This window comes from Rhincodon typus, chromosome 2, assembly GCF_021869965.1.
Source record: "Rhincodon typus isolate 14 chromosome 2, sRhiTyp1.1, whole genome shotgun sequence".
Classification (NCBI taxonomy): Eukaryota; Metazoa; Chordata; class Chondrichthyes; order Orectolobiformes; family Rhincodontidae; genus Rhincodon; species Rhincodon typus.
The window spans coordinates 45411681-45439382 of record NC_063333.1 but is presented as its reverse complement, the minus strand read 5'-3'; the positions used below and the strand labels follow the sequence as shown (position 1 = coordinate 45439382).

The window sequence follows — 27702 nt, the reverse complement described above, 5'->3', positions numbered from 1 at the left end:
AGGCACTGAGCAAGCTAAGCTGCGCCTATAAAGTGGACAATTCAACTCAAATGGTTGTCTGTGATCTGGGGAATCCTATGACAGCTGGAACCAATGTAAGTAACATACTTTTTCTGAATTGTGTATATTGTTTCTTTTAAGCACAGTGGAAAAATACTCCAATATTAATATATTGAAAAAACATGAAAATCAATACCCTTTTGGAGGCCTGTTATTGAAAATAATAGTTTGTGTTTTGTCATTATTTTTTAAAAATCCAGTTACTTTCTGAAATGCCAAAGAGAAGAATTTTGGATGCTTTAAGCATTTGTTAAATATGTAACTTCATGTTTCATCTCTTTAGTATGGATTGTATCATTATATCACTTGTGAATAATATCACAAACAAGCACACTGCTTCTCTGTTCCTAAACCAAGGATAGGCTTGGCAAACACATTTTTTCATACAATTGTGTCCTTTATTAACACAGTCATCATGATATGACGTCATGTATTTAAAACTCCATTAATAGTATGCCATGTGTTTAATTTTATATGCTCACCTCCGGCTTTAACTGAGGCATTCCGAGGAGTCAGTTCGATACTTTCGATATGATACTGAAACTGTAAACCTTATTGTCGTTCAGCTATTCAGCCAGATTTCCTGAATGTCACCACCCCTTTAACACTCCCACAACTCCCACCCCCAAGAATATTCACTCCCAGTGAGATTATCCTTGGTGCTGCCATATGATTGTAAGAAATAGGAGCATTTGACCACTCTGAGCCTGTTCTACTGGTAAATAATCTGCAAAACAGATATACCAGTTTGGATACTGTTGAGGGGATTGACCTCTCAGGGGGAAGCAGCAGCAGCCAAACACGTTACACCACGGTTGGTTCTGCTGCAGAGGGCAGGGGTAAAAAGTGTGCCAGGGCAATAGTTGTAGGGGACTCAATTGTAAGGGGAATAGACAGGCATTACTGTAGCCGCAAACGAGACTCCAGGATGGCATGTTGCCTCCCCGGTGCTAGGGTCAAGAATATTTTGGAGCGGGTACAGGACTTTCTGGAGGGGGAGGGTGAACAACCAGTGGTCGTAGTACATGTCAGTACAAACAACATAGGTAAGAAAGGGATAAGGTCCTAAAAGCAAAATACAGGAAGCTAGGAAAAAAGTTAAGAAATTGGATCTCAAAGGTAGTGATCTCAGGATTACTACCGGTACCACATGCTAGTCAGAGGAGAAATGACAGGAAATGCCGGATGAATACATGGCTGCAAAGATGGTGTCAGGGGGAGGCTTTCAAATTCCTGGGGCATTAGGACCAGTTCTGGGGGAGGTGGGACCTATACAAATTGGATGGGTTATACTTGGGCAGGACTGGGACTGATGTCCTGGAGGAGTGTTTGCGAGAGCGGTTGGGGAGGGTTTAAACCAATATGCTGGGAGATGGGAACCTACGTAAAGAGTCCGAGAAGGAGGGAGCATGGATAAAAAAACGAAAGGTAGAAAAGGGAATAAGAAAAGTGATAGGCTGTGAAACCAAGGACAAAAGTCAAACAGGGCTATTGAGAAAAATAAGAGCGAGACAAACAATGTTAAAAAGACAACTTAAAGATTTTGTGCCTTGAAGCACAGAGCATTTGCAATAAAGTGGATGAACTAATCTTGCAGATAGATGTAAAAGGGTACGATATAATTGGGATTACGAAGTCATGGTTGCAGTGTGACCAGGGATGGGTACTGAATTTCCCAGGGTATTCAGTATTTAGAAAGGACAGGCAAAAAGGAAAAGGTGGTGAAGTGACATTGCTGGTTAAAGAGGAAATAAACACAATAGTGAGAAAGGATATTAGCTCTGACAATGTGGAGCCTGTATGGGTAGAGTTGAGAAATACCAAGGGGAAAAAAACATTAGTAGGTGTCATATAAAGACCCCCAAACTGCAGTAGTGATATTGGGAATGGCATTAAGCAGGAAATTAGAGATGCGTGTGATAAGGGAATATCGGTGATCATGGATGATTTTAATCTGCACATAGATTGGGCAAATCAAATTTGCCACAATGCCGTAGAGGAGGAATTTCTGGAGTGTATACAGGATGGTTTTCTTGACCAATACGTGGAGGAACCAACTAGAGAGCAGGCGATCTTAGACTGGGTACTGTGTAATGAGAGGGGAATCATTGCCAATCCAGCTGTTCAAAACCCCTTGGGGATGAGTGACCATAACATGATAGAATTTTTTATCAAGATGGAGAGTGAGGTAATTGATTCAGAGACGAGGGTGCTGAATCTTAATAAAGGAAACTACGAAGATATGAGGTATGAGTTAGCTTTGATAGATTGAGGAGAGTTGCTTAAAGGGATGACAGTGGATAGGAAATGGCAAACATTCAAGGGACGCTTGGGGGAATTGCAACAACTGTTTATTCCTGTCTGGCACAAAGGCAAAATGGGTAAGAGGGCCAATCCGTGGCTTACAAAGGAAATCAGTGATGGCATCTGATCCAAAGAAGAAGCATACAGATTGGCCAAGAAAATAATATGTATGAGGATTGGGAGCAGTTTGGAATTCAGCAAAGGACCAAAGGATTGAAAAGGAAGGGGAAAATACAGTATGAAAGTAAGCTTGCAGGGAATATAAAGACTGACACTAAGCATTTCTATAAGTACATGAAGAGAAGGAGATTGGTGAAGACAAATGTAGGTCCTCTAAAGACAGAAACGGGGAATGTTTAATAAGGACCAAAGAAATGGCTGAACAACTGAATACATACTTTAGTTCTGTCTTCACAAAAGAGGACACAAATCAGATACCGGAAATGTTGGAGAATGCAAGATCTAGTGAGAGAAAAGAATTGAGGGAGATCAATAATAGTAGAGAAATGGTGCTGGGAAAATTGGTGGAATTGAAAGTGGATGAATCCCCAGGGCCTGATAATCTACATCCCAAAGTACTTAAGGAAGTAGCTCTAGAAATAGTGGATGCATTGGTGGTCATCTTCCAGGATTCTATAGACTCTGGAACAGTCCCTGCAGATTGGAGGGTGGTTAATGTCACTCCAATATTCAAAAAGGGAGGTAGAGAGAAAACAGGGCATTACAGACCAGTAAGCCTAACATCAGAAGTGCGGAAAATTCTCAAATCCATTATCAAGGACTTTATAGTGGAGCATTTAGAAAGCAGTGGCAGGATCAGACAGAGTCAGCATGGATTTATGAAGGGGAAATCATGCTTGGCAAAACTGTTGGAATCTATGAAGATGTAACTAGTAGAGTTGACCAGGGGAAGCCTGTCGATGTGGTATATTTGGACTTCCAGAAAGTGTTTGACAAAGTCCCACATAAGAGATTAATGTGCAAGATTAAAGCGCGTGGGATTGGGGGAAGTGTATTGAGATGGATAAAAAAATGGGTGGCAGAGAAGAAACAAAGTGTAGAAATTAATGGGTCCTTTTCAAATTGGCAGATAATAATTAGTGGGGTGCCACAGGGATCGGTGCTGGGACCCCAGCTATTCACAATATATATTAATGAGTTGGAACAAAATATAACATCTCAAAGTTTGCAGACGATGCCAAGTTGGGTGGGAGGGTGAACTGTGACGAGGATGCAGTGATCCTTCAGCATGATCTCAACAGCTTGGGTGAGTGGGCAAATCAATTGCAGATGCAGAAAAAATTGGATAAATGTGAGGTTATTCACTTTGGAAACAAAAACAGGAAGACAGGTTACTACCGGAATGGCTGTACATTGGGAGAGGGGAGTGTGCACCAGTCGCTGAAGATAAGCATGCAGGTGCAGCAGGCAGTAAAGAAGGCAAATGCTATGTTGGCCTTCATTGCAAGAGGTTTTGAATACAGGAGCAGGGATGTGTTGTTGCAGTTATACAGGGCCTTGGTGAGGCCACACCTAGAATATTGTGTGCAGTTTTGGTCTCCTTTTCTGAGGAAGGACGCTCTTGCACTTGAGGGAGTGCAGCAAAGGTTCACCATGCTGTTTCCGGGGATGGCAGGGATGGCTGGTTTGACATATGAGGAGAGATTAACTAGATTAGGATTATTTTCGCTGGAGTTCAGAATGAGGTGGGATCTCATAGAAACTTATAAAATTCTAACAGGACTAGACAGGGTAGATGCAGGTGGATGTTCCGGATGGTGAGTGCGTCCAGAATCAGGGGTCACAGGCTGAAGATTCAGAGTAGGCCATTTAGGACAGAGATGAGAAGATACTTCTTCATCCAAAGAGTGCTGACCCTTTGGAATTCATTACCACAGGATGCAAAAACATTGAATGTATTCAAGAGGTGGCTAGGTATAGCACTGGAGGCAAATGTGTTCAAAGGTTATAGGGAGAAAGCAAGATTAGGCTATTGAGTTGGATGATCAGCCATGATCATGATGAATGGCAGGAGCAGGCTCAAAGGGCCAAATGGCCTTCTCCTATCTTCTATGTTTCCATGTTTCTATAAGATCATAGAATCATAGAATCCCTACAATGTGGAAGCAGGCCATTCAGCCTATTGAGTCCACAACGACCCTCTGAGGAGCAACCCACCCAGATCCATCCCGCTACCCTATTCCTGTAACCCTGTATTCCCCATGGCTAACCTACCTAGCCACCATATCCCGGGACACTGTGAGCAATTTAGCAGGGCCAACTCACCTACCTGTACATCTTTGGACTCTGGGGAAAACACTGAAGCAACTAGAGGAATCCCATGCAGACACGTGTGACTGATCTGATTGCCTATTGTCCCCGCCCACCCCTGCCTGCATAACATTTGACTCCATTATAAGTCAAAAACTTGTCCAGCACAACCTTAAATGTGAAATTCAATGAATCAGACTTTGCTGCTCACTGAGGTGAAGAATTCCAAAGCTTAACAATTGTTATAACCCTTCTAAGAGAACAAAGTTTTTCCTTATCGGTCCTAAATGGTTGACTCTTATTTTTAAACTGTGCCCCCAAATTATAGAATCCTCTTCAAGGGGACACATTATCTCAGGATTTATCTTGTCAAACTCCCTTAGAATCTTACATGTTTCAATAAGGTCACATCTCAATCTTCGAAACTCAAATGAATATAAGCACAATCTGCTCACTGTTTCCTCATCAGACAAACATCTCATCCTAAGTGTGGTAACTGTAATGAGGTCAGCCAGGTGGTCCTCATAGAAGATGAGTTCTCTGATTAGAGCTGTTAATCTGGTCCAATCACAGAGCCCTGGCTGACAGATAAGAACAGGAGTCTCAGCGGTTCTGCTCACTCTGAGAGCTGGCTCTGATGGAGCAGGATCAGTGTCAAAGACTCTCTGCATGGAAATAAGTGGTGACTTGCTGATGGGATACCAGCCTCTGTGGAGTTATTTCACTAAGATTATGCCATTTGGCTGTAGAATCTCCTGCAAGGGAAAACAGCTTCTTAGAATCTATCTGGTTAAGCTCCCAAGAATATGTTTTAGTTAGGTTTCTTCTTATTCTTTTACAATCCAATGAGTCAGTCCCAACTTACTTAACCTTGCTTTATAAGAAAGTCTCTCCATATCCAACATTGACTTTGTGAACCTTCTCTGGATTGCCTCCAATGGCTGTTTCTCTTTCCTTACATGAGGTGATCAAAACTGTCCACAATATCCAGTTGTGGTCTGACTTGTGCCTTGTATGGTTTTAGCAGACCTTCACTTTTTTGTATATAAAATGTCTTTGAAAAGCTTTTTATGCTCACTTCCACTTGAAATGAAGGCCAAAATTCCATTTGCCTTCCCTATTTGTTGGATGGTAGTTTTAGTGATTTCATGCACTGGATCGCTGTGCAGCTTTCTGTGGATTGTTCTGAGGATAAATCACAGGACCTGAAATGTTAACTCTGATTTCTCTTCACAGATGCTGCCATTGCTGCTGAGTTTTTCCAGTAACTTCTCTTTTTGTTTCTGATTTATACAGCATCCACAGTTCTTTTGCTTTTTGTTTCAGTCACAAACTAGTTACCTTTCCAATGACAGACTAGTTTCTGGTCAGTAAAACAGGTATTTTCCAAGCAGAGAACTTACCAGTGACACTACAGATGGACTGAGGAATTGAAGTCTACAGGGTACAATGGCCTCATAAGATCCAGGCTATACGTTAATTTTGATTCTCACTCCTAGCAGACCAGGTAAAAATCTAGACTAGTGTCATAAGTTTGGTATATTAAAAATACTGTTTAACCTACAATCTGTGTGACTAGATCGTTGGAACATACTCTATGTATGGTTCTGGTGCCCAATCTTAACTAATGAAAATTAAATGCATGTGTTAGGAATCTGTTAGATAAGGTAATATTGTTGAAGTGATTAATGTTTGTTACATTGGCTTCACCAATTTGACTGATGTTACAAACGGTCTGTGGGTGGAGATGGTGAGTTCTGCTCTAAATTTCAGTGGGAGATTCTCTGTACCAGCTCCTAAAGTCCTAGTAATCTCTCCCAACTAAATGTAGTTGTACTTGACTACTATCATGCAATAAATCTTCTTGGTATCCAAGAACAGTCCATCTGCAGTAGATACTCTGCTACTAAACAGCCAGGACAGAGCAAAGAAAAAGGAGGATTAGTACTAACAAAATACCTCAACCAACCTATACTGAGTATCCTATATTGATAGGGGTAGCAAATACTACAAGGTGCTAGCAGTGAGTTATCTGGAAAAAATATCATGAACCGTGGACTGAGTTTTCCTGTCTCCATGGTGACAAAGTTGGAGGCGCACAGTCATTTGTTTAGCAATCATATCAGTAGTTTCCCACCACTGCAGAAGCCATGAGAATGTAAACCAAAGCCTGCCTAGTGGTTTTCCATCAGCCCTGAGGGCCGTACTGCCTTTGAGCCCTTTGTTTATTGATTTCTCTGGAGGCAACCTAGGAGTAGCCACATGGCTGCCTTTCTGCATCCCATACACGTTGTTTCTCTTGGTGGGCCTGCCAGCCTGATAGTTACTGTGGACCCTTTGGTTAGCCCTGCGACATCAGGAATTCACTTCAAATCCTTAATCAGGAAAGATAGCTGCACCAATGACTGGGGTTGGCTGTGCACCCCCAACATTGACCCGACATCAAGTTCCCAATGCCCACTGGAAATTCTAACACCAATATGCTTGTTATTGCCAGTTCCCACAACTGGTGGCATCCTCAATGTAGAAACTGCAAAATTAAAGTATTATTGTTGTCAGCCTGAAAGTTTCTCTCTGAGCAGTGCTGATGGTGAAGCTGTTTGCCTTTTTTGTTATTTTTAGTTAATTTGCCTGTTAAAAGAATTGATGCTCCTTTTGAAACTGTTGGTGGTCTAGTGCTGTATCACTGAGCGAGTGCAGAATTAGGTCAAAGGGTGAATCACTGATTGAGCTGTTTGATTGCAATGTGGATAAATGAATCACTGACCTTTGAACTTTACATTAGTTCCTGAGTCAAGTGTGTAATGTTCACACAGATCAGTAACAGTATACATTGTGGGCTGCGGAAGTTTCGAAAATCTGAGAATGTTGCATTAGGAGGTCTGCACCGGATAAAATTTACTTTTACATCATAGCATACATCCTGTGTAGATCCTGCTGTGGATTATTGAATATACTGAATAAGAGCAGGATAGCACAACCATAAGTACTGAGACCCTGATATATGGAAACAGAGGGGGAGCTGTTTTTCATTCATGATCAAAAAGTACATTAATCAGAGTTGATGACTTGAGTTATGCTTTTGTCAATCACTATGGACATTATTAGATATATAATAACCTGCTGCAATCTCATCATGGTTTCCTTAAAAAACAATTGACTTGGCTGGGAATTCAGATATTGGAGCAGAATTAGGTCATTCAGCCCATCAATCTGCTCTGCCATTCAATCATGGTGATATGTTTCTCAACCCCATTCTCCTGCTTTCTATCCATAACCCTTGATCCGCTTACCAATCGAGGACCTATCTATCTCTGTCTTAAATACACTCAATGACTTGGCCTCCAAATCTCTCTGCAGCAATGAGCTCAACCAATTAACCATCCTCTGGCTGAAGAAATTCCTCCTCATCTCAGTTCTAAAGTGTTGTCCCTTCACTTTAAGGCAGTGCCCTTGGGTCCTAGTCTCTCCGATGAGTGGAAACATTTCCTCCACATTCAGTCTGTCCAGGCCTCTTAGTATTCTGTAAGTTTCAATCAGATCTCCCCTCATCCTTCTGAATTCCATTAAGTACAGGCACAGTTTCGTCAACCGCTCCTCATATGACAAGCCCTTCATCCCCGGAATCATTCTTGTAAATCTGCACTGGACTCCATCCAATACCATATGCTTCCTTAGATACGGGACCCAAAATTGCTCACAGTATTCCAAATTCAGTCTGACCAGAACCTTATACAGGCTCAGCAGTATATCTCAGCTCTGTTATTCCTCTTGAAATGAATGCTAACATTGCATTTGACTTTCTAACTGCTGACTGAACCTGCATGTGAATCTTAAGAGGGCCCTACATTAGGACTCCCAAATCTCTTTGTACTTCAGATTTCCGAAGCCTTTTCCCATTTAGAAAATTGTCTACACCTCTATTCTTCCTACTAAAGTGCATAATCTCACATTTTCCCACATTGTATTCAATCTGCCACTTCCTTGCCCACTCAGCTGCTCTGTCCAAGTCCTTCTGCAGTTTGCTGGCTTAATCAACACTACCTGTCCCTCCACCGATCTTTGAGTCATTTGCAAACTTAGCAACAATGCTTTCAGTTCTTCCATCCAGATGATTAATCTATAATATGAATAGTTGTGGCCCCAACTTGGACCCCTGCAGAACCCTACTAGTCACTGGCTGCCATTCTGAAAAGATTCTGTCATTCCTACTCTCTGCCTTCTGCCAGTCAGCCAACCCTTTATCCTGGCCAGTGCCTTGCCTCAAACACCGTTGGCTGTTATGTTATTTAGCAACCTCCTGTGCGTCACCTTGTCAAAGGCCTTTTGGAAATTCAAATATATCCAGTCCACTGACTCTACTTTGTCTAACACGTTACCACCTCAAATTTCCTGAGAGCTGCTCCCATTCTGAAACAGGAAAATCAATAAACAGGAGCAGTTTAAGGAAATTTCAATCAATCGATGTCCAAATTTCCAACATGCCTTCCCTTTAAAGCTCTGTATGGCAAGGTAAATTCACAAAATCTACCCTAGGGGCACACTACCAATCTGAAAAGCATTAAGAGGACTTTATGGTCAGTAAATTCCACAAACATGCTTTGTGGTAAGTGCAGTAGGAATCACGTTTACGTGCATAAATGGAGTTTCCATGTCATGTCTGGTGAAGTAGTGCCAGCTGAGTGAGAACATCTGGCAGGAATTTACCAGCCTATCCACGTCATTTTATTGGAAACAAGTTAAAAACTGAAACCACTGGTAATAGCTAGTGTTTTGGTTTCAAAGATTATGGAATTTTCTTAATCCTTCATTGAAATGACTGCCTGAGAGTCATTCCCAGCCACCGACAGTTATTCTATCCAGCATCATGAATAGTTTCAGCAGCCAGATATATCATCATGATATCTCCTGTATTTCTGCTCCTATGATGCTGCTTGACCTGCTGTGTTCATCCAGCTCTGCACCTAGTAGCTTGTATCTTCTGCTTTTATATAAAGTAAGTGTGTCATACATCAAAATTTTACTTTATGCGATTCAAAACTGTTCTTCATTTAACAACTCATAGTACTTAATGGTTACATCATCTCTTACCAATGGTGCAGATGTTTATCATTGAAAACCCACAGGTAAAGTACCTCCAAAATTTATTTTCATTTATGAAAGGAGGAAGGTGGAGAAAGAAATACATAGACAAATCAATGAAATTTGTAAAAGTTACAGAATAATAATCATGGATAATTTTCGTTCACAGAGACTGGCAAAAGGGCATGAATAGGGAATTTTTAAAGTGTCTTTAGAGCTCCTTTCTTTCCTGCTAAATAAGAAGTTCAACCAGAGAAGAATCAATGCCGTTTCAACTCATTGGAATGGAACCAGACAGATAAGAGAAGTAATTTCTAGAAATAGGCAATAGCAATCATAATGTAATAAGTTTTGAGTAACGAAACAGGAACAGAAAAATAAGACAAAGAACAGCAAAGTACATTGCAGCAAATAAAGCTAATTTTGAGGGGGATGAACTGAAATTGGGAGAGACAAAACAGCAAAACATTTCACATTGCTGAGCAAGGACAGCTGATGATCAGTAGAAATCAGGAGAAATGTATTGTTCATTGCTTCATTATGGACTTGTTCGTTCATGGTTTTATTTTAATAAAATAAACTAAAACCATGAACAAACAAGTCTATGATGAAACAACATAAATAATGAAACCAACAAGAACAAAACTTAAACTGAAGAAAAAAATCGTTTTGCATATAATGCATACATATATATCAACTGACAGAAGAGGCCAGGTACAGGAAGAAGGAAATCACAAACAATTTGAAAAGCAAAGAGGAGAACCAAGATTAAATTATAAAAAAAGGATATAAAAAATTGTAGAAATTACAAACGCAACATCAGGGGAAGGTGAAGACTTCCATGAGATAGACTTACAGGTAACAACTTGGAAATTGCAGAAATATGGCTGGGAAATTGACAGCCAATGTTGTTCCTATATTTAAAGGGGACATAGGACAAGTCAGGAAATAGAGACCAAACAATAGTAGGTAAGATATTGAATCATTACTGAAAACTGTAATAGAGAAACAACTAAAAAACAATAATATTTCAAAATGTTGTCAAAATAAATTCTAAAAAGTTCACATTTGATCTTATTGAAATATTTGAAAAGTAATAAACAAAATAAATAATGTGTTTGAATATTATATAGCCTTTGACAAGGCCCTGAAAGATGACTCATAATTAATGCTAGTACATGTAGAGTGAACAGACAAGTCACAGAATGGATAGCAAGTTGGCCACAGAGCAGAAAACAAATTAGGTGTTAAAGGTAAATACTCTCACAGGCTGAGAATGGGTAGGCCCATTTTTGTTTTTCATTTACAACTCATGGTTCTGAGTCCAAAGTCAAGATTTACAGGCAGCGCCAAGTTGGGCATAAGACACAAGTCGGAGAAACACTGCAACAATGGGGTAGAGGAACAAAGGGTACGGAAAGATAAATTATTAAAAATAGTAACGATAAGACAGTAAAGGAACCAAACTAAGGTGTATTAAAGAAATCAAACTGAAAAGCAGAAAATTGTCAACTAACTTGTGCTGTGTGCAGTCTTGTGTCCAAATAATAAAAGAAATGTATAGGTGCCAGAGAAAGTGCAACACAGATACAAAAGGATGGTACAGAACTGAGAGAATGTACATTATAAGTAAAGGCTGAACATCTGGGGTATGTTTCTGTAGAAAGCAGAAGGTTAAATAATTATGATTGGAGTCTCTAAGGCCTTGAAGAATAATTAGGTAATTGTAACATAAATGTTTCCACTTGTTCAAGAGGCCAAAGATAGTCACTAATAAATCTGATGGAGAATTCAGGAAAACAATCATTAACCAAAGAGTGATAAGAAAATGAAATACTGTATCACAAAGTTGAGTAGGTAGATGTCACATAGATGTATGTAAGGGAAATCTGGGGACACACAACAGGGAAGAAAGAATAGAAGGATTGTGGTAAGGTTTGATGAAGAGAGTGGAAGGATGTTCATATAGAAGAAGCACTGGCATAAAGCAGTAGTGCCACATGGCCTGTTTCTGTGCTGTAGGCTCTACCAAATTCTAAGTAGAGGCAGAATCTTTGATTTTATAAGCTCATCCATCAAGCATGTGTGCTAGGAATTTGGACACAAAATTCAGCAGGCTCACAAGATGTTTCATCCTGGGGGTTACCATTGACCTGAACTGAATTTGACTAGTCATATAAGTACTGTGGCTGCAAGAGCAGGTCAGAAGCTAGGAATACTGCAGTAAGTAACTTGCCTCCTGAGTCTGCAAAGCCTATCCACTATCTGCAAGGCACAAGTCAGGATTGTAATGGAGTACTGTCCACTTGCCTGGATGAGCATTGTTCCAACAACACTCAAAAACAAGGAGCAAACAACAGAGAAGTACAGCACAGGAACAGGCCCTTCAGCCCTCCAAGCCTGTGCTGATCATCATGCCCTGACTAAACTAATAAACAAACGTTCTGCCCTTATTCGGTCTGTATCCCCCTATTTCCTCTCTATTCATGTAACCATCCAGATGCCCCTTAAATGTACCAACGTGCCTGCTTCCATTACCTCTTCTGGCACTGCATTCCAGGTTCCTATCATTCTGTGTGAAAAACTTTCCTCGCCCATCTCCCTTAAACTTTCCCCTTCTCATCTTGAATCTATGCCCCCTTGTAATTGAAACTTCAACCCTGGGAAAAAGCCTCTGATTATCCACCCAATCTAAGCCTCTCATAATTTTTAAACCTTTATCAGGTCCCCTCTCAGCCACCGTCTTTCCAGTGAAAACAATCCTAGTCTTTTTAACCTTTCCTTATAACTAATGCGCTCGAGACCAAGCAACATCCTGGTGAACCTTCTCTGCACTATCTCCAAAGCTTTGACATCCTTCTGGTAATGTGGTGACCAAAACTGCACATAATACTCCAAATGCGGCCTAACAAGAGTTTTATATCGCTGCAACATGTTTTGCCAACTCTTGTACTCCATGTCCCAGCCATTGAAGGCAAGCATGCCATAGGCCTTCTTACTCACTTTGGACATCTGTGTTGCTTGAAGCTTGACGTCATTCAGGACAAAGCAGCCTGCTTAGTGGCACCACATCGACAAGCATCCACTCCATTTACCACTGATGCTCAGGAGCTGCACTTGACAACACCTTCTAAACCCACTTGCATCTCGAAGGACAAATACATGGGAACACCACTATGTTCCCCTCCAAACCACTTAATTTCCAGACATGGAAGTATATGGCTGTTCTTTCGGTGTCGCTGAGTCAAAATTCTCAAACTCACCCCCTAATGACACTTCGGATCTACCTACAGCATAAGGATTGTAGCAGTTCAAGAGGCAGCTCACCACCATTTTCTAAAGGGCAACTAGGGACAGGCAATAAATGTTGGCCCAGCCAGCAACACCCACAATGTCTGAGTGAATAATAGAAATCCTGGCCAGTCTTTGAAGCTGCCTCTGTACTTGGATTCCTTAGCTTCACACTTAGTTGGCAAAGTTTTATACCAGGTGTTAAACTTTGTAAAATCTACTCTCTTGTGTCTGTTCGTGCAGACGGAAAATGTCACTGGACTTGCAGATAATGCATAGGATCCCGTAATGTATTTTTGATATATAAAATCTTTCGAGGTATTTTAATCTGCTGTTGAATAATGATTTATAAAATTTTAGTAGGAGCAGGAAAAACAGCTAAAAATGATGTAAACAAGGATGATAAGTTTCTTCATCTGTATGAATTAATAGGTTCAGTGCACACTGAAGTAAAATTCACGTTAAGATTTATTGTCGTTGGTGCTATAGCCGATAACTGTTTTCCCCAGTTAGAATTCCATACTGTAACTCCAGCATCTGTTGATGGTTAATGCTTTGATCCATTTCTTTGCCAGCTGTCTGTGGGGCTCCGTTTTTCTGTTCAGCGCTTGGAGACAGCAGATGCCAGCATCAACTTTGACCTCCAGATCAAGAGGTGAGTTACAAATTCATTCACGTAGCTGCAGATTATTTTTCAACAATCAGTAAAGTGCCAAATGGTCCCCTCTAGATAATCGTAGATGAAATCAGTCAACTTATTGAAACTGTTTGAAGGAGTCTCCTTCTGGAAAGATGTATTACACCTCACATGTCACTGAAGTTGCCAAATCGCTGAAGACCTTGATCGCGTAACCAAATGTCCTTTAGGGAGGGAAGCTGCCATCCTTACCTGATCTGGCCTACATGTGACTCCAGACCCACAGCAATGTGGTTGACACTTAAGTGCCCTCTGGGCAATTAGGGATGGGCAATAAATGCTGCCTAGCCAGTGACACCCTCATCCTGTTAATGAATAAAAAAAAGTGATGTGTGCATAGAGCTGCAAGTAAGTGCTAAATAGAGTGGCTTGCTGACAAAGTGGCATTAGCAATTAATGTATAAATAGTGGAAACAATGTGCATATCAAGCTGCAAATTGGCATGACTTTCTTATGTTACAACTTTAGAGGCAAGTGACAAAGGTGGCTAAGACTTTGACCAGTCAAGATGTGATCAATGGAGGTGGTCTCTCCAGCTGCCTGCCTGTCTTCCCCAGCTAAATTCTCACCAAGTTGTCACTGGAGAGTATGCTGATGTAGTATACTTGAGGTTTTCTGTGACTAGACTGGAAATTGTGGTAACCTCTGCTGAGCCCTCCCCACCTTTAAATGTTTCCACAATTTTCCATGCAACTGAACCTACCTGGCACTGTTTAATTTAGAATCCTATCCACAGCCCTACTTATGCGGTTCGCCAGGACTCTGGTTCTAGCATGATTCAGGTGGAATCTGTCCCATCGGAAGAGCTCCCTCCTTCCCCATTTCTGGTGCCAAAGTTCCATGAATTTAAACCCGCTTCTTCCACACCATTCCTTTGAGCCATGCATTTACCTCCTTAATCTTACTGACCCTATGCCAATTTGATGTGGCTCAGGTAGTAATCCAGTGATTATTACCTTCTCGGTTCAGCTTGTAATTTAGCCCCTATCTGCTCATGTTCCCTCAGCTGAACCTATTCCCTGTTTCTGCTTATATCATTAATACCTACGTGGACCACAACAACTGGCCCTTTGCCCTCACACTCCAAGTTCGTCTGCAGCCCAGATGAGATATCCTGAACCCAGGCACCAGACAGGCAACACAGCCTTCAGGACTGTTGATCCCATTCACATGGAACAGTGTCTATTCCCCTGACTACACTATCTCTGATTACAAGTACATTTCTCTTTTCTCCCCAACTTGAATGGCTCCCTGTGCCATGTTCAATGGTCAGTTTGCTCAGCCTCCCTACAGCCCCCACTCTCATCCACACAGGCAGCAAGAATCTCAAACCTGTTAAACAAGCTAAAGAGCTCAGGCTCCTTCCGCACAACCTCCTGGATTCCTCACCTGCCTCGCTCATTGTCACACCTTTCTGTCCCCAACCACTGGCTGAATATAAGGTAGTTAATTTCAGTGTGACTACCTCCTGAAACACAATATCCACGCAACTGTCCTCCTCCCTAAAATGTTGCAGTGTTCAAAACTCAGATTCCAGTTCATCAACTCTGAGCCAGAGTTCCTTAAGCAACCAACACTTGCTACAGATGTGTTCGCTATAAACAAGAATGGGGTCCATCAGCTCCCACATCATGCAGTTACAAAACATTGCCTGGCCCGTAGGTTTGTAGCCTGTAAATATTTCCCCTATTTACCTTCAATCTGAAAGTAATAGATCATCAAATTATTAGTTGTCACCAACCAATGAACTTAGGGTTTACCTGTGATGCCACTGTTTTGTTCTGGGTCCGAGATGCTGGACTTCAGTTTATCCTGCTAAAAGAAAGCCTTTCAAAGTATGAACCAAAAAAGCCAGCAGAGATCAAATCTTCCCGTCTGCACCAAATTCCCATGCTGCCTCTAAATTTCCGAAGTATATACGCATATGGGCTGTGTCTGACTCTGGATGTGATCTGTCCGTCCTAACTGTGTGAAGCTTACTGATCTTGCTTACATGTCTTCTGCATTCTATTTTCACTCTGTGTGCACTCCATGGCTATACTAACCCACATTTACATCAAGTAAACGGTGACTTAGCAGAAGATTGTTAATATCAATACTTACAAATTGGCCATTAATCTGCACGTTTTTAAGACCTTGTCCTAATGCACCTGAACTTTCAAGAAACTCTCAAGACAAAATTTACTTTCATGTCGATAGGTAAAGAAAAAAGTAAACTGTATATATTAGGCTCAAACTTATGTTTTTTTGCTGTCATTTATGTTGAGTTTTTTCGAGAGATTTTTGCTGCATTGGCTAGTGAATTTTCTCTTAACAAACTCACCTCATGAACTACTAACTCCACCCCTATGGTGCCCCCTCATCTGAATCTATTCACATTTTACCATGCACAGTTCCTAGGACAACTTGCTACTCTTGGGATATGCTGGAATTGACCAGCATCCCTGATGCTGGACCATCTTTAAAAGACTGTTGTACACCTGGAAAAGCACTGAGTGCGGAGCTGCTCTGCACGGCTCTTGACTCTTGCCCTGGAGATGACAGACACAGGAAATTTGCTGCTCCACTTTGCAGGAAGGGACTTGGAGGTCCTGCTAGATAAGTTGGTACACAAGCAGGATGTCCTGTTCCCCAGGACCAGCAGCAGAGGCCACAATACTGGACCATGCCAGCCTAGTCAGAGGTTGCCACGTGGAGGAATGCCAACAGTGTAGGAAGATGGCCAATTACCTTTTTCCATTCCTCTGGCATAAGTGCCAGCATCTTCTGTCCAATACTCCATACTCAACCTATCTCTGTTATTGTACCCACCTCCTACCAAGGCTCATGCTGTACCAGTCTCACAGTCGCCATAACATTTTCCTTCACTCGCTATTACCCACCCAGATCCTCAACACCAGTAATCCTGCCTGTCCTCTGCGCTACCTACTCACTTAGTCAGGTCACTTCACCACTTGCATGAAAACTAACAGCCGTGCCACCCGATTTCATCTCCTTGAATACCTGCCTCTCACTCCAGAAGGAAAGCAGCCCCTAATAGGACAAAAATATTCAAGACAGGCAGTGGCCTGTCCAACATTCACTTCTTACACCTGATGTCAATCAGATCCTGACTTTAACGACCCTGAGCAGCTCCTCAGCTGGACTGGTATCAGAGGCCATCCTTCACTCTCTGTGCCATGACCTCCTGGGCAAAAGCTATCTCCCTTAACTTGACAAGGATTACTGACAATTATGACAAGCTTCCTGGTTTTGTATCTGCATTAGTACAACAGTATGTGAGCATACCATCTCCAGCTGAGGGGCAAGACGCAAAAAGGCAAGACAAGGCAATGCAATGTAAGGCAAGTGATGCAGTGAGCATCCAGGTAAAGTCAGCGTGAGTGAACATTATGACAGCGAATGAAGAGGCCGGAATGCAGCCTGGTCCAGTCTGTAAGCTGATTACGTCTCCCTGAGCACAAAGTGTCCTTGCTGCAGCTGTACCCTGCGATGCAACATTGAAGTGCAGAAGCATATTGTGAGTAGACGAAAGATGTGGCATGTGTTGGATGCCAATGTCCGTGGACATGGGGTGTGAATGGAGGTCCTTTGGAGCAAGTTGCAGACGCCACATACCTACTCTGACTTCCATGTCAAGAATTCTCAATGTCCAGCATGTTTGCCACATTTAGTAAGTTCGGAATCTCAATATTAATATGTGATTGTGCCATTAACCAAGTGATAATCTACCTTAATTGGCAATTCGTCACTGCCTTGTGAGAAACCCATTTCGACATTCAGCAAATGCATAAAAGATACAGCAAGTTGCACCTGACATCAAGATGGGCCTTCCTGGACTTTTTTCTACTGCAAATCTCACCATGGACCATGTCGTTTGGGCCCCAATGAAATTATGCCCCTTAATTCTCATTCTGCGTACCGATTATACACTAAGGCTAACTTTCTTTAGATCATGCACATCTGATTTTGAATGTTTTTATTGAACTGGCTTTATTTTTAATTGTGATACTGATAACTTGTGGCCGATTTAACAAAAACATCTGAAACCAGATAAATGATTATCCTGCACAAAGGATAAATAGGATTTGTTCATTTTATAGCCTCAGGTCTTCATAGTCCAGTGGAAATTTGTCATATCTCAAAGAAGGACGGAGAAGTAAGGATGAAAAATGAAGTGATTCAAAATGTCAAGATTGGAGGAAATTTGTAACTTCAACCTGTTTCAACTTTCATATTTATAGTTGCTGAGATATAATGATTTAGCAACATAAATACTCCGAACAATGAAAATAACTTAGTCCATCTGTCATGAAATATGGTCTGATGTTCCTTTTAAGGATACAAGGGAGTTACGTTGAAGTCTGTCATTGTTTTTCTTCCTCTGCCTGAATAAATACAAGTGATTTGTAATGTTATTTTGCTTCTTAACGCATTATTTTATAAATATTTATTTGATGAAAAGCACTTAATCAACTGACAGTTAACTGTCTGAGGTTTTACTTTTTCTGTGTTTTATTAGCAACAAAAATTTCATACAAGGTATAATTCCTGCAACATATGTATTTTAATGAATGCACAAATTATGATTTCTGCAGTTCAAAGACAGATTTTCCCTTGTTGAATGAGTTTTATTTTCTGCCTTGTATTTCAGTTCAAATAAGGATAATTCAAGCAGCAACCTCGTACATGTGCCGATCAATGTCAGTGCAGTTGCTCAGGTCTACGTTCGTGGGTAATGTATGCTTTCTCTCATCACCTATTTGGAAACTGGATAAAGCCTATCTTGTTCTCGCTGTGCGTGCATACAGAGCAAGTTTGAGAGAACTACCTATTTGCTGGCTGTCCAATATCACCATTAACATATTGTGAAAATATTTAATACTGAAGAATTAATTAAAATAGTAACATTTCCGTTTCTATAAGTGTGCTACTGTTTTAATTACATTCCCCAATATTAGATGTTTTAAAATTTTGGGTTTACATTAACATTGGCAACTGTTGAATTAACTAGCCTTATTTTGTCTGAATTATTTGAAGAAGTAACAGAAAGACTGTACAAGGACAACTCAGTAGATAGGGTAGACTTGAACTTCCAGAAGGCCTTTGGTAAGATGCTGGAATAGGAAGGCCAGTTCCTGTGGTAGCAAGAAGACGGCAGGTATCTCCTCGATGTCATTTGCCTCCCACCACCATCTCGGAAGGAGTAGATTCCACCCATGGTTAAACCTTGCATGAGATGACCATAAATTGCAGAAAAGCAATATGACTCTAACTTTGGCAGACAGCACCAAAATGCAAAAAGGCAAAAAAAAAAGCAGGGTTCCAGAACACTCTTTTACCAAACACAAATTAGCTGCTGCATTTAACTACATAATAGCAATAATTAAAACTAATATATTGACTGTGAGGTGCTTTAAGATATCCTGGGAATATGAATTACACTATAGTGGGGAGGCGATGGCCTAGTGGTATTATTGCCCAGAGACCCAGATAATGTCTGGGGACCCACTTTCAAATCCCACCATGGCAAAATGCAGAATTTAAATTCAATAAAAGTATCTGGAATTAAGAGTCTAATGATGACCATTGTCGATTATCGGAAAAAACCCGCCTGGTTCGCTAATGTCCTTTAGGGAAGGAAACTGCCATCCTTACCCAGTCTGGTCTACATGTGACTTCAGATTTGACACTTACCTGCCTTCTGGGCAATTAGGGATGGGCAATAAATACTTCCTGGCTGGTGATGCCCTCATCCTGTGAATGAATCAAACAAAATATTATTGCATGTCCGTCTTAAATGGCACTTATGATTCTCATTTGGCCTATGGACAAGGCCATTCTAAAGACTTCTTATTCTAAGCCCAATCAGAGTGAAGTAGGAAGGTGACCTTCACCTCATACTTCTCCATCTGATCATATGCTGCCTGACCTCAAAACAACCTTTGGGGAGTTAGAGCTTGGATGGGGTTGTCCATTAGCCAAGCAGGAAGGAGAAGTCGTTGTGCATAAGTCCTAGAATCGTGGATTTGTTTGGGGTGGGGGTGTTTGCTGACTATGACAGTAAGATTTGGGATATTACTTTTGCCCCTCCTGGCTCATTTATATAGCAAGGCAACAAAAAGATACTTCTCTACTTGAGCTAGCTGTTCCGGTCTTTGCTTTATGTCTGAGTTTTCTGAGTCCTGTGAGTACGAGGATATAATCTTAGGGTAAGGGATAAGCCATTTAAGATTGAGATGAGGAGTAATTTCTTCACGCAGAGGATGGTCAATCTTTGGAATGCTGTACTATGGAGGTCTTTGGAAGCTCAATCATTGAGCAAGATAGATATCAGGTTTCTAGGGACGAATGACATTGAGGGATGCAGGAAAATTGGCACCAGGAGATGATCAGCTGTGGTCGAGAATAGTGACATTCAAAGAGCTGAATGGTCTATTCCTGTTCCCATGTCCTTATGATCCAAATCTCTCTGAAGTATATAACGCCAAAGATTCCCAACTGTTTGAATGAAGAAATGTCTCTTCAGCTCAGGCCTAAAGGATCAACTTCGTATCCTGAGACTGTGCCCCTGAATATATGTTACAATGAGCTAACTTGCCTTTTGAGAGCGGGACATAGACACCTGCCAAATTCATGAATGTCACAATGTCTGTACCTCGTGCAAATTTGCTATAAAACCATAAATGTTCTGCCACAGAAAGTATTAAGTTTTAAAAAATAAAAAAAAGCCCAAGGCATGCACCTGTGCAATAGTTTGGGATGTATTGTATGTAAACTTTAATTACGAAATCTTTTCCCACTTGTTTCGAGACAGAAGAGATCACATTAACAATGTAGAGTGTTTACTTGCTATCATTTTTCTTTCTTTAATTCATGTTTTAAATCTCTGTTCAAGTTCATTCTCAGTGAGTTCTGATGTCACTTGTCCAGGATGTCGGGTAGCTTGCTTTAACAATGAAAGGAGTAGGACTGTTTCAGTTTCAGTGTGATGATTGATTACACTAGAGTGTATTGGCCTTTAATTAACAGCTTCCTTTCCCTTTATCTGATTACAGTATTGCTACGTTGTTATGGATAGTTCCATTGTTTTCCCATCCCATTCTGTTCTAAACAAAATTGCATCCCAATAATTTGCTTCAACCCAGTTTGGGCAATATCAGCTTTGTGTACCACTTACTTATTTGATTTTGCTTCAAATCTAGGATTGTAATATATCCCGTGCAGGTTTCATGTTAAAGTGAAAATAGCTTTTAAAAGACTTGGGTTATGAAGTGACCCAGAGCGATTGTAACAAGTAAAAGCCCAGTTCTTGTTACTGGTATTATTGGTAATGTATTATTGTTAATGCCTATTCTTGTGATATTATGATTAGAATGAGACTGAGGGGGAAATGTTCTCAACTTATTCGCCTGGACAAACAATGGGACTATTTACCAGTTGGGACCCCCTTTACCACTGGGCTGGGCTTTGCCAAGACCCATTAGGTCCATCACAGCATTAGCAACCAGCCACTCAGGAATGATGCATCCATTCCATCAATAGAAGGATTCCTAATTAAGGTGACCACGGGAATAACCAATATGTGGATTATTGAGGTTGAAACAACCACATGAATCCTGAGAAAGACCTTGGCAAGTCTCCAATGTGTCTCATTCTGAGCTGGAGATCCTGCTGCAAGATCTGAGGGGATGCAATGTGTTGAATTCTCCCAAGGTCAGGAGAATGAGGATAATCTTGCAAAACAAGAAAATGTGGATGGAAGTGACCAAGGATGAAGCAGGAGCAGAAGATGTTGTCCCCAGGATGGAGGGGCAATCAAGAGGACCCAGGACCTCAGGAGGGTAGGAAAGATGAATAAAATATCACCCACTCCTGCACAACTGGCGGGCCAATCTCAGGCAAAACAAGCTGTTCAGCTCCAATCTTTCTTCACTGTGCAAACACCTCACATCCTTATCTGAGCAGCCAGTACTCACATTGTCTGCCTGTTGTGTTCTTGTGCTTGTGCCTCACTGACACCCTTCACAAACAGGAGCCTTCACTCCTCTCCACACAACTTTGGTGAACAGGAGGGATCAATGGAGTGTACACTGTACCAGTGAAAGGTACTGTGTCAGTTTCTGGCAATGTGGACACAGCTGTATCCTGTGAAGGAGATCCTGTTCTAGAAATCTGCTGATGTCAGCAACCATCTGCCATGTGATATTGAGCATGACAAGACATTTGTACTCAGACATTTTGAGAAAGCTTATTCTCACCCATAAACGCTGCTTTTTGGGGGTCCTGCCTCCTTCCAGTTGGTTTTCAGTATTTGTTCCCCCTGCATTTTAGAACAGTGGGTGGCTAAGGAGAAGATAGCTAGTGATGGTCCTGTTGTTCCTGAAGCATTTGATGAGGGTGTTGCTTCTCTTCTGGTCCTCATTAGAGGTGTAAGGTGGAGCTACATAAAGCTATTGTCAAGCTATGATGAAGCCATAGTGCAGCTGACATTGAGTGAAATGCTAGACCAGTGATTTTTAAGAGGTAAGAATTTGCCTGTCAGGCAGTGACAGCACTGACTGAGAGAGGAAAAGATTTGAGTAGCAGCCTTTCACCTGAACCTCACTGGAGCTCTTCAGTATAACCAAAGAAGCTCTTTCCATTGTGTACTCACAGGAACCCTGGCCAGTCACTAGCAAGTTATGATTGGGAAACTGGAGCTCTGGCTAGGAAATCCAAAACTGAGTATTGTGACAGGTTCTAATTAGCTTTGTTAAGTGTCTGAAATGGTTTCCTGACAGATCCAAAAGAGGTTCCCCCTTGCTTCAGAATGTGCCTCGTTGAAACCTGGAAAAGGAGGGGGATGATGTCAGTATTCTGATTCATAATTAATATTTAAGAGATTTAACTTGCTTCATGTTCCAAAGCCTGCCTCCCCTTACTTGGAAAAGTCTTACACTAAGTGTCTATCTTCTTCAATGTGCACTCATAATTGACTCATAATTTCCAACCAATCAGAAGCTGATCAGCCAGACTTCAAGCGGACCCTCAGCCCTGATATAGACAGTTCAAGCCAAATAGGTAGAGGATATAATTCTTATCAATTAATCTATGGCCAATATCAAAAATTGCCTGTATCCAATTAAGAAGTCAGAAGGTATGGCAGCTTGCTTAGTTTTTTTTTCTGCAAATGTGAATGTTTTACATGCAGGGAGAGAGACTTTCATTTGCTAAGTTTGCAGAAAAATCTCAAACACTCAAAATGCTAAGACTATCTGAGGGAGAATTCAATTTATAAGTTTTCATGTACTGTGCGGGTGATTCAGGATTGAAAGTCCCTAGTGAGGTAAAAGGTAATTTCTAAGGCTGTGTTTTCATGTTTTTGCTCGTGTTGTTTAGCGGGGAATTTAAGAATGATGGATGTGACCTCATCCCAGGATTCCCGCAAGTATTTCCATGTTGCGGGATTTTTACGGCCCTGGGATAAGGATGTGGGTAGTGAGTCTACATGTGGAGAAATTATGCCCTTGCCAATTACTTTGTGGTAGTGGGCATTTTAGAGCCCCCCCACCCTTATCACCTCCACTATTTCCATAGAGTTGGGCCTGTTTTGTCAGGAGACAAGCGTTACCACACCTCAAAGATTTGTGAACATTGAGTTTCCCAGTCTGAAGTCAGGAATCCTTTGACAGTTAAGTTCAAAAGCTGCTGATAACTTCACTATTCATAATGTAATGATGTTATTTTATTCATTCCCTGGAAGTGGGTTTTGCTGGCTAGACCAAAATTTATTGACTGTCCTTAAATTCCCTGCAGGAAGTGTTGGTGAGCTGCCTTCTTGAACCGTTGCCTGTTTTGGTACACCAACAGTGTAATTGGGAAGGGAATTCAACAATTTTGACTAAGCAACAGTGAAGGAACAATGATATAGTTCCAATGAGGGTGGTGTGTGGCTTGGAGATGAATTTGCAAGTTGTGGTGCTCCCATGTACCTGCTGTCCTTGTCCTTGTAAGCGGAAGATGCTGTGAAAAGAGTTGTGGTGAGATGTTGCCATGCATTTTTCACAATGGTGCACACTATTACCAATGTGTGTCAATGATTGAGGGAGTGAATGTTTAAGATGATGGATGCAGTGCCAAATAAGCAGGCTGTTTTGTCCTGGATGGTGTCACGCTTCCTGAATGTTATTGTAACTGCACTTATCCAGGCTAGTGAAGTGTATTCAATCACACTCCTGACTTGAAACTTGTAGATGGTGTCATTGAGGAGTCAAGAGGTGGGTTGCTTGCCATAGAATTCCTAAATTCTAACTCACTCTTGTAGCTACAAAATTTATCTCTTCGGTTCAATTCAGTTTCTGGCCAGTGATAACCCCCAGGACGTTGATAGCCAGGGATTCAGCAATGGTCAATAAGTGATAGTCAAGTTCTCTCTTAGAGTCATAGAATCATACAGCAACAGAAACAGTACCTTCAATCCAACTTGTCCATGCTGATCAAGTTTCCCAAACTAAACTAGTCACATTTGTTGGAGATGATCATTGTCTGGCACAGGAGTGTGACGTGAGTGTTATTTATGATTCCAAATGTTGTCTGAATGTAGTCTAGTTCTTGCTATGTGTGATTGTTGCAATATCTGAGGAGTCATGAATCTTGCCAAAAGATGAGATTGGGGTGCCCTAATACTCACCTACTGAACAAAGGTAGGTCTTCCAACCTGCCTGTTTTGGCATCCATCCTCTGAATTCCCATTTTAGGCCAGATTCCAGCCAAATTCCAGCCCATCCTTGCTATCCTACCATAAAAATAGCATGGGTGATCACTGGCAAGAGTCAGATTGTGGGATCAGGAACTGATCTGCTTTGAGAACAAAAATCCATGATTAATTGCAAAATATCACACCGTGAACAGCCAAGAGAAATATCTCAAATGTTCATATTTTGTGATCAAAGGCTCTGAGGAATGGAATGCAATATAGCAAGGGCTCAATAATGTGAAGATAGGTGATCATGACACTAAAGTATCATATCCAAAGATGGAATTCCCAGAGCTGGGTACTTGCATGTCTATGAAGCTGGCCTTTTATTTAGCAATGCTTCTCACCCTCATTTTCGTGATGGGAACTCCAGTGCAGTTGGTTTCATAATTTTTCTGTTGGCTAGGAATGAAAAATGTTGTCCTTAAGGTTGGGAAGGTAAGACATAAAAAAGGTTGTTAAAAATACTATAGCTGCTGAAATTCTGGCTTTTGTGTTGTCAGTGGATATTGAACTCTGTTTACCAAGTGATACATTACCCAGCAGGCACACTAAATGTTATTTGCATCTTGAATGTTGTGTAAATGATCATCCTTTGCAGGACAACAAACTGTGCAAAATTGCAAATGAGAAAAGGGTATGAATTGGTCTTGTTGGTTTGAAACAAGTATTGGAGTGAAAGGAAATCTCCAAAATTGCATAGATGGACTCAACTTATCAGTTGTCTGTTTTACAAAAAGAAGTGCATGTGCAAATAAATTATTAGGGATCCTGCAGGAGGAATGTATCTTTATGTAATGCTTTGTACAGAATGTGGATATCTTTGAGTTTATTTACATTCGTGGTCGATACAGATTGTTTGTCTTTGTCTGAAGAGGGGATAGGGAATCTGTTAATTATATTAATATATCTAATTGGATGCATGTAATGGGCATTAATTGTGGGCTCACCTTGTCCCTATAAAAAGGAATAGACCAAAACAGTGATTGGTGGGCTAGGATGTCCATATTTTCAATGTATACCCCCATAAATAAATGCTTATTGAAATTCTGTTCCAGTTCTGTCATTCACTCACTGACTTTCTGAAGTAAAGCATTGTCACTCCCCACATCTCAAGCCTTGGACACCAGGCCTCAGGTTTTTGGCTTTTCTTTGGTACTTCCATAATCTTGATATTCAACTTAAGACATTGAAATTCTGAGAACAGTTGGTGACAAAAATAGCTCTCAAAGTGCTATCCGACAAGAGTACCACACAGTTGAAATGGAACATCCTTTAGCTTCTATGGAAATGACCATATAGCAATATGTTTTTGTTTTATGTTCCTGCTGTGCATTCATGTCTGCAGTAACTTAGTACGTCAACTGTAATTTCACTCAGTACTTCCCACACCCTGACCTCACTTCTCCTATCAGGCTTTTTCTGATAGACATTTGAGGATTTTATAACATTACTGCAATCATTTTAAAAACATAGAGGTTTGTGTAATGTCATAAATTTATTGCTCCAGAATTGGTAATGTAACAACGTTATGAGCTTTATAAAGTCAGACCAGGAGTTCTCAAAACAAGTTCTCTGTGAACTTGGTGTATTTAAAAAAAAAGCACACTGCTACACCAAAATTAGTGACCACCATTAAGTTTGAGGAGAGGCTGAAGCTAAAGATGAGGAAATAACAAAGGAAAAGAACTTCACATCATGCCATGTCTGCAGGCCTGAATAGCTGGGAATGCATTGCTGTCACTTCAACAGGAAAGATATACGTCAGGGATTCCACCCACACATACAACCAGAGTGTTTATTAGCTGGGAACTTTGAAATGATCAAAAAAAGCATAATTCATGGTGTGTCATTGAAACCAGAAAGAGAAACAAAGCTTTCATAACAGTCTGGAAGCTTTGTTTAAACTGACCATGGGTGATTTTATGAAAACTGAACTAAATATAGTTTTGGTTACTGTTTAAGAACAAGGGAAAGCATTATTCCTTTAGGTAAATTGTTTGATTTGCTTTCTGAAGATATATGGAAGGCAAATATGTTTACTCCATCTGGTTAGTCTTCATTTAATATTCTCCCAACAGTTTTCATCTATAAATTGCTTTTCATTTAATGGAAAAAAAACTTTTTTTTAATGGAACATCACTTGTGATGCTGTCTACTTCCTTCTAAAGATCCCAGTTGCAGTTCATCTGACTTTGTCATTGTATTTGACCTCTTGTATTTTAAGTATCCATCTAGTATACATTATTCCCTTTTGTGTCTCACATGCTTTAATTTTTTTCCTTATGTTGCTTTAAAAAGTACAACTGAGTAGGACCTCTGTAGCCTGACCACAACAATTGAGCCACTGCATTCTTGTCATAGGGTGTCCCATCCTGAGCAAATCTTTCTACCCATCACTGACTGGAAGATTAAAGAAAGACCTAAGAAAGAGGAGCACATTGGACCAGTGGTTCAGCATGTTTATGAAGTGAGTTTATTTTTAAATGACATGTTTCTTACATTCTTTAAGGGATAGATGAAAGAATAATGGTGAGGTCCTGGAATGGAATATTTGGTGACAGCAGACTAGCGTTTTGCTTTTAAATCAATGGAACAGTATGAACATTTGTGTCGCACATGCTAAATAATTCATTCCAGATTCAATATTGATTTTTTTTAAATTAATGATTATTAAGAAGCAATCATAGTGCAACTGAGAAAAATGTCACCGTTAGGTTCCCCCTTGAAAATAAATATTACAAAGATTTCTCATGAATTTGAATTTATTTTCACTTTGGTCTATCTATCCATAGTTGAAACAATACAGCTATTGAATTAATTGTGATACAAGGTAGACGGATATAACTTCTGACAATGTAAAGAAACTAAGTTAATGTAAACTAAAACATTCATAACAATCTTGAATGTTTGTTTAAAATGACTAATGACAATGGGTACCTTGGTAAAAGATGACCTAAACATAGTGTTGGTAAATGTTTAAAGAACTTTCCAGGGAATGGCAATCACACTCAGAATGCCACACCACTCTTTCTTTATAATATAAAGAAAGAGCTCCACATTTCTGACAGAAGATTCTGATCAGGGCTACATCAGGAATGCAGAACCATACTTTAAATCCGACAGCAATAGTAGGAACTGCAGATGCTGGAGAATCTGAGATAACAAGGTGTAGAGATGGACGAACACAGCAGGCCAAGCAGCATCAGAGGAGCAGGAAGGCTGACGTTTCGGGTCTAGACCCTTCTTCAGAAATGGA

The 27702-nt window shown here is 40.7% G+C and overlaps 1 protein-coding gene across 1 annotated transcript in view; it reads left to right on the top strand.

Moving 5' to 3' along the window:
* The window catches only part of itga8 (integrin, alpha 8), a 208356-nt gene that overhangs the window by 125759 nt on the left and 54895 nt on the right, over positions 1–27702 (top strand). The window contains exons 20-23 of the mRNA XM_048607871.1: positions 3–95; positions 13584–13663; positions 18360–18440; positions 26808–26913. Coding sequence (XP_048463828.1) covers positions 3–95; positions 13584–13663; positions 18360–18440; positions 26808–26913 — 360 coding nt within the window. The remainder of the gene's footprint in view (positions 1–2; positions 96–13583; positions 13664–18359; positions 18441–26807; positions 26914–27702) is intronic.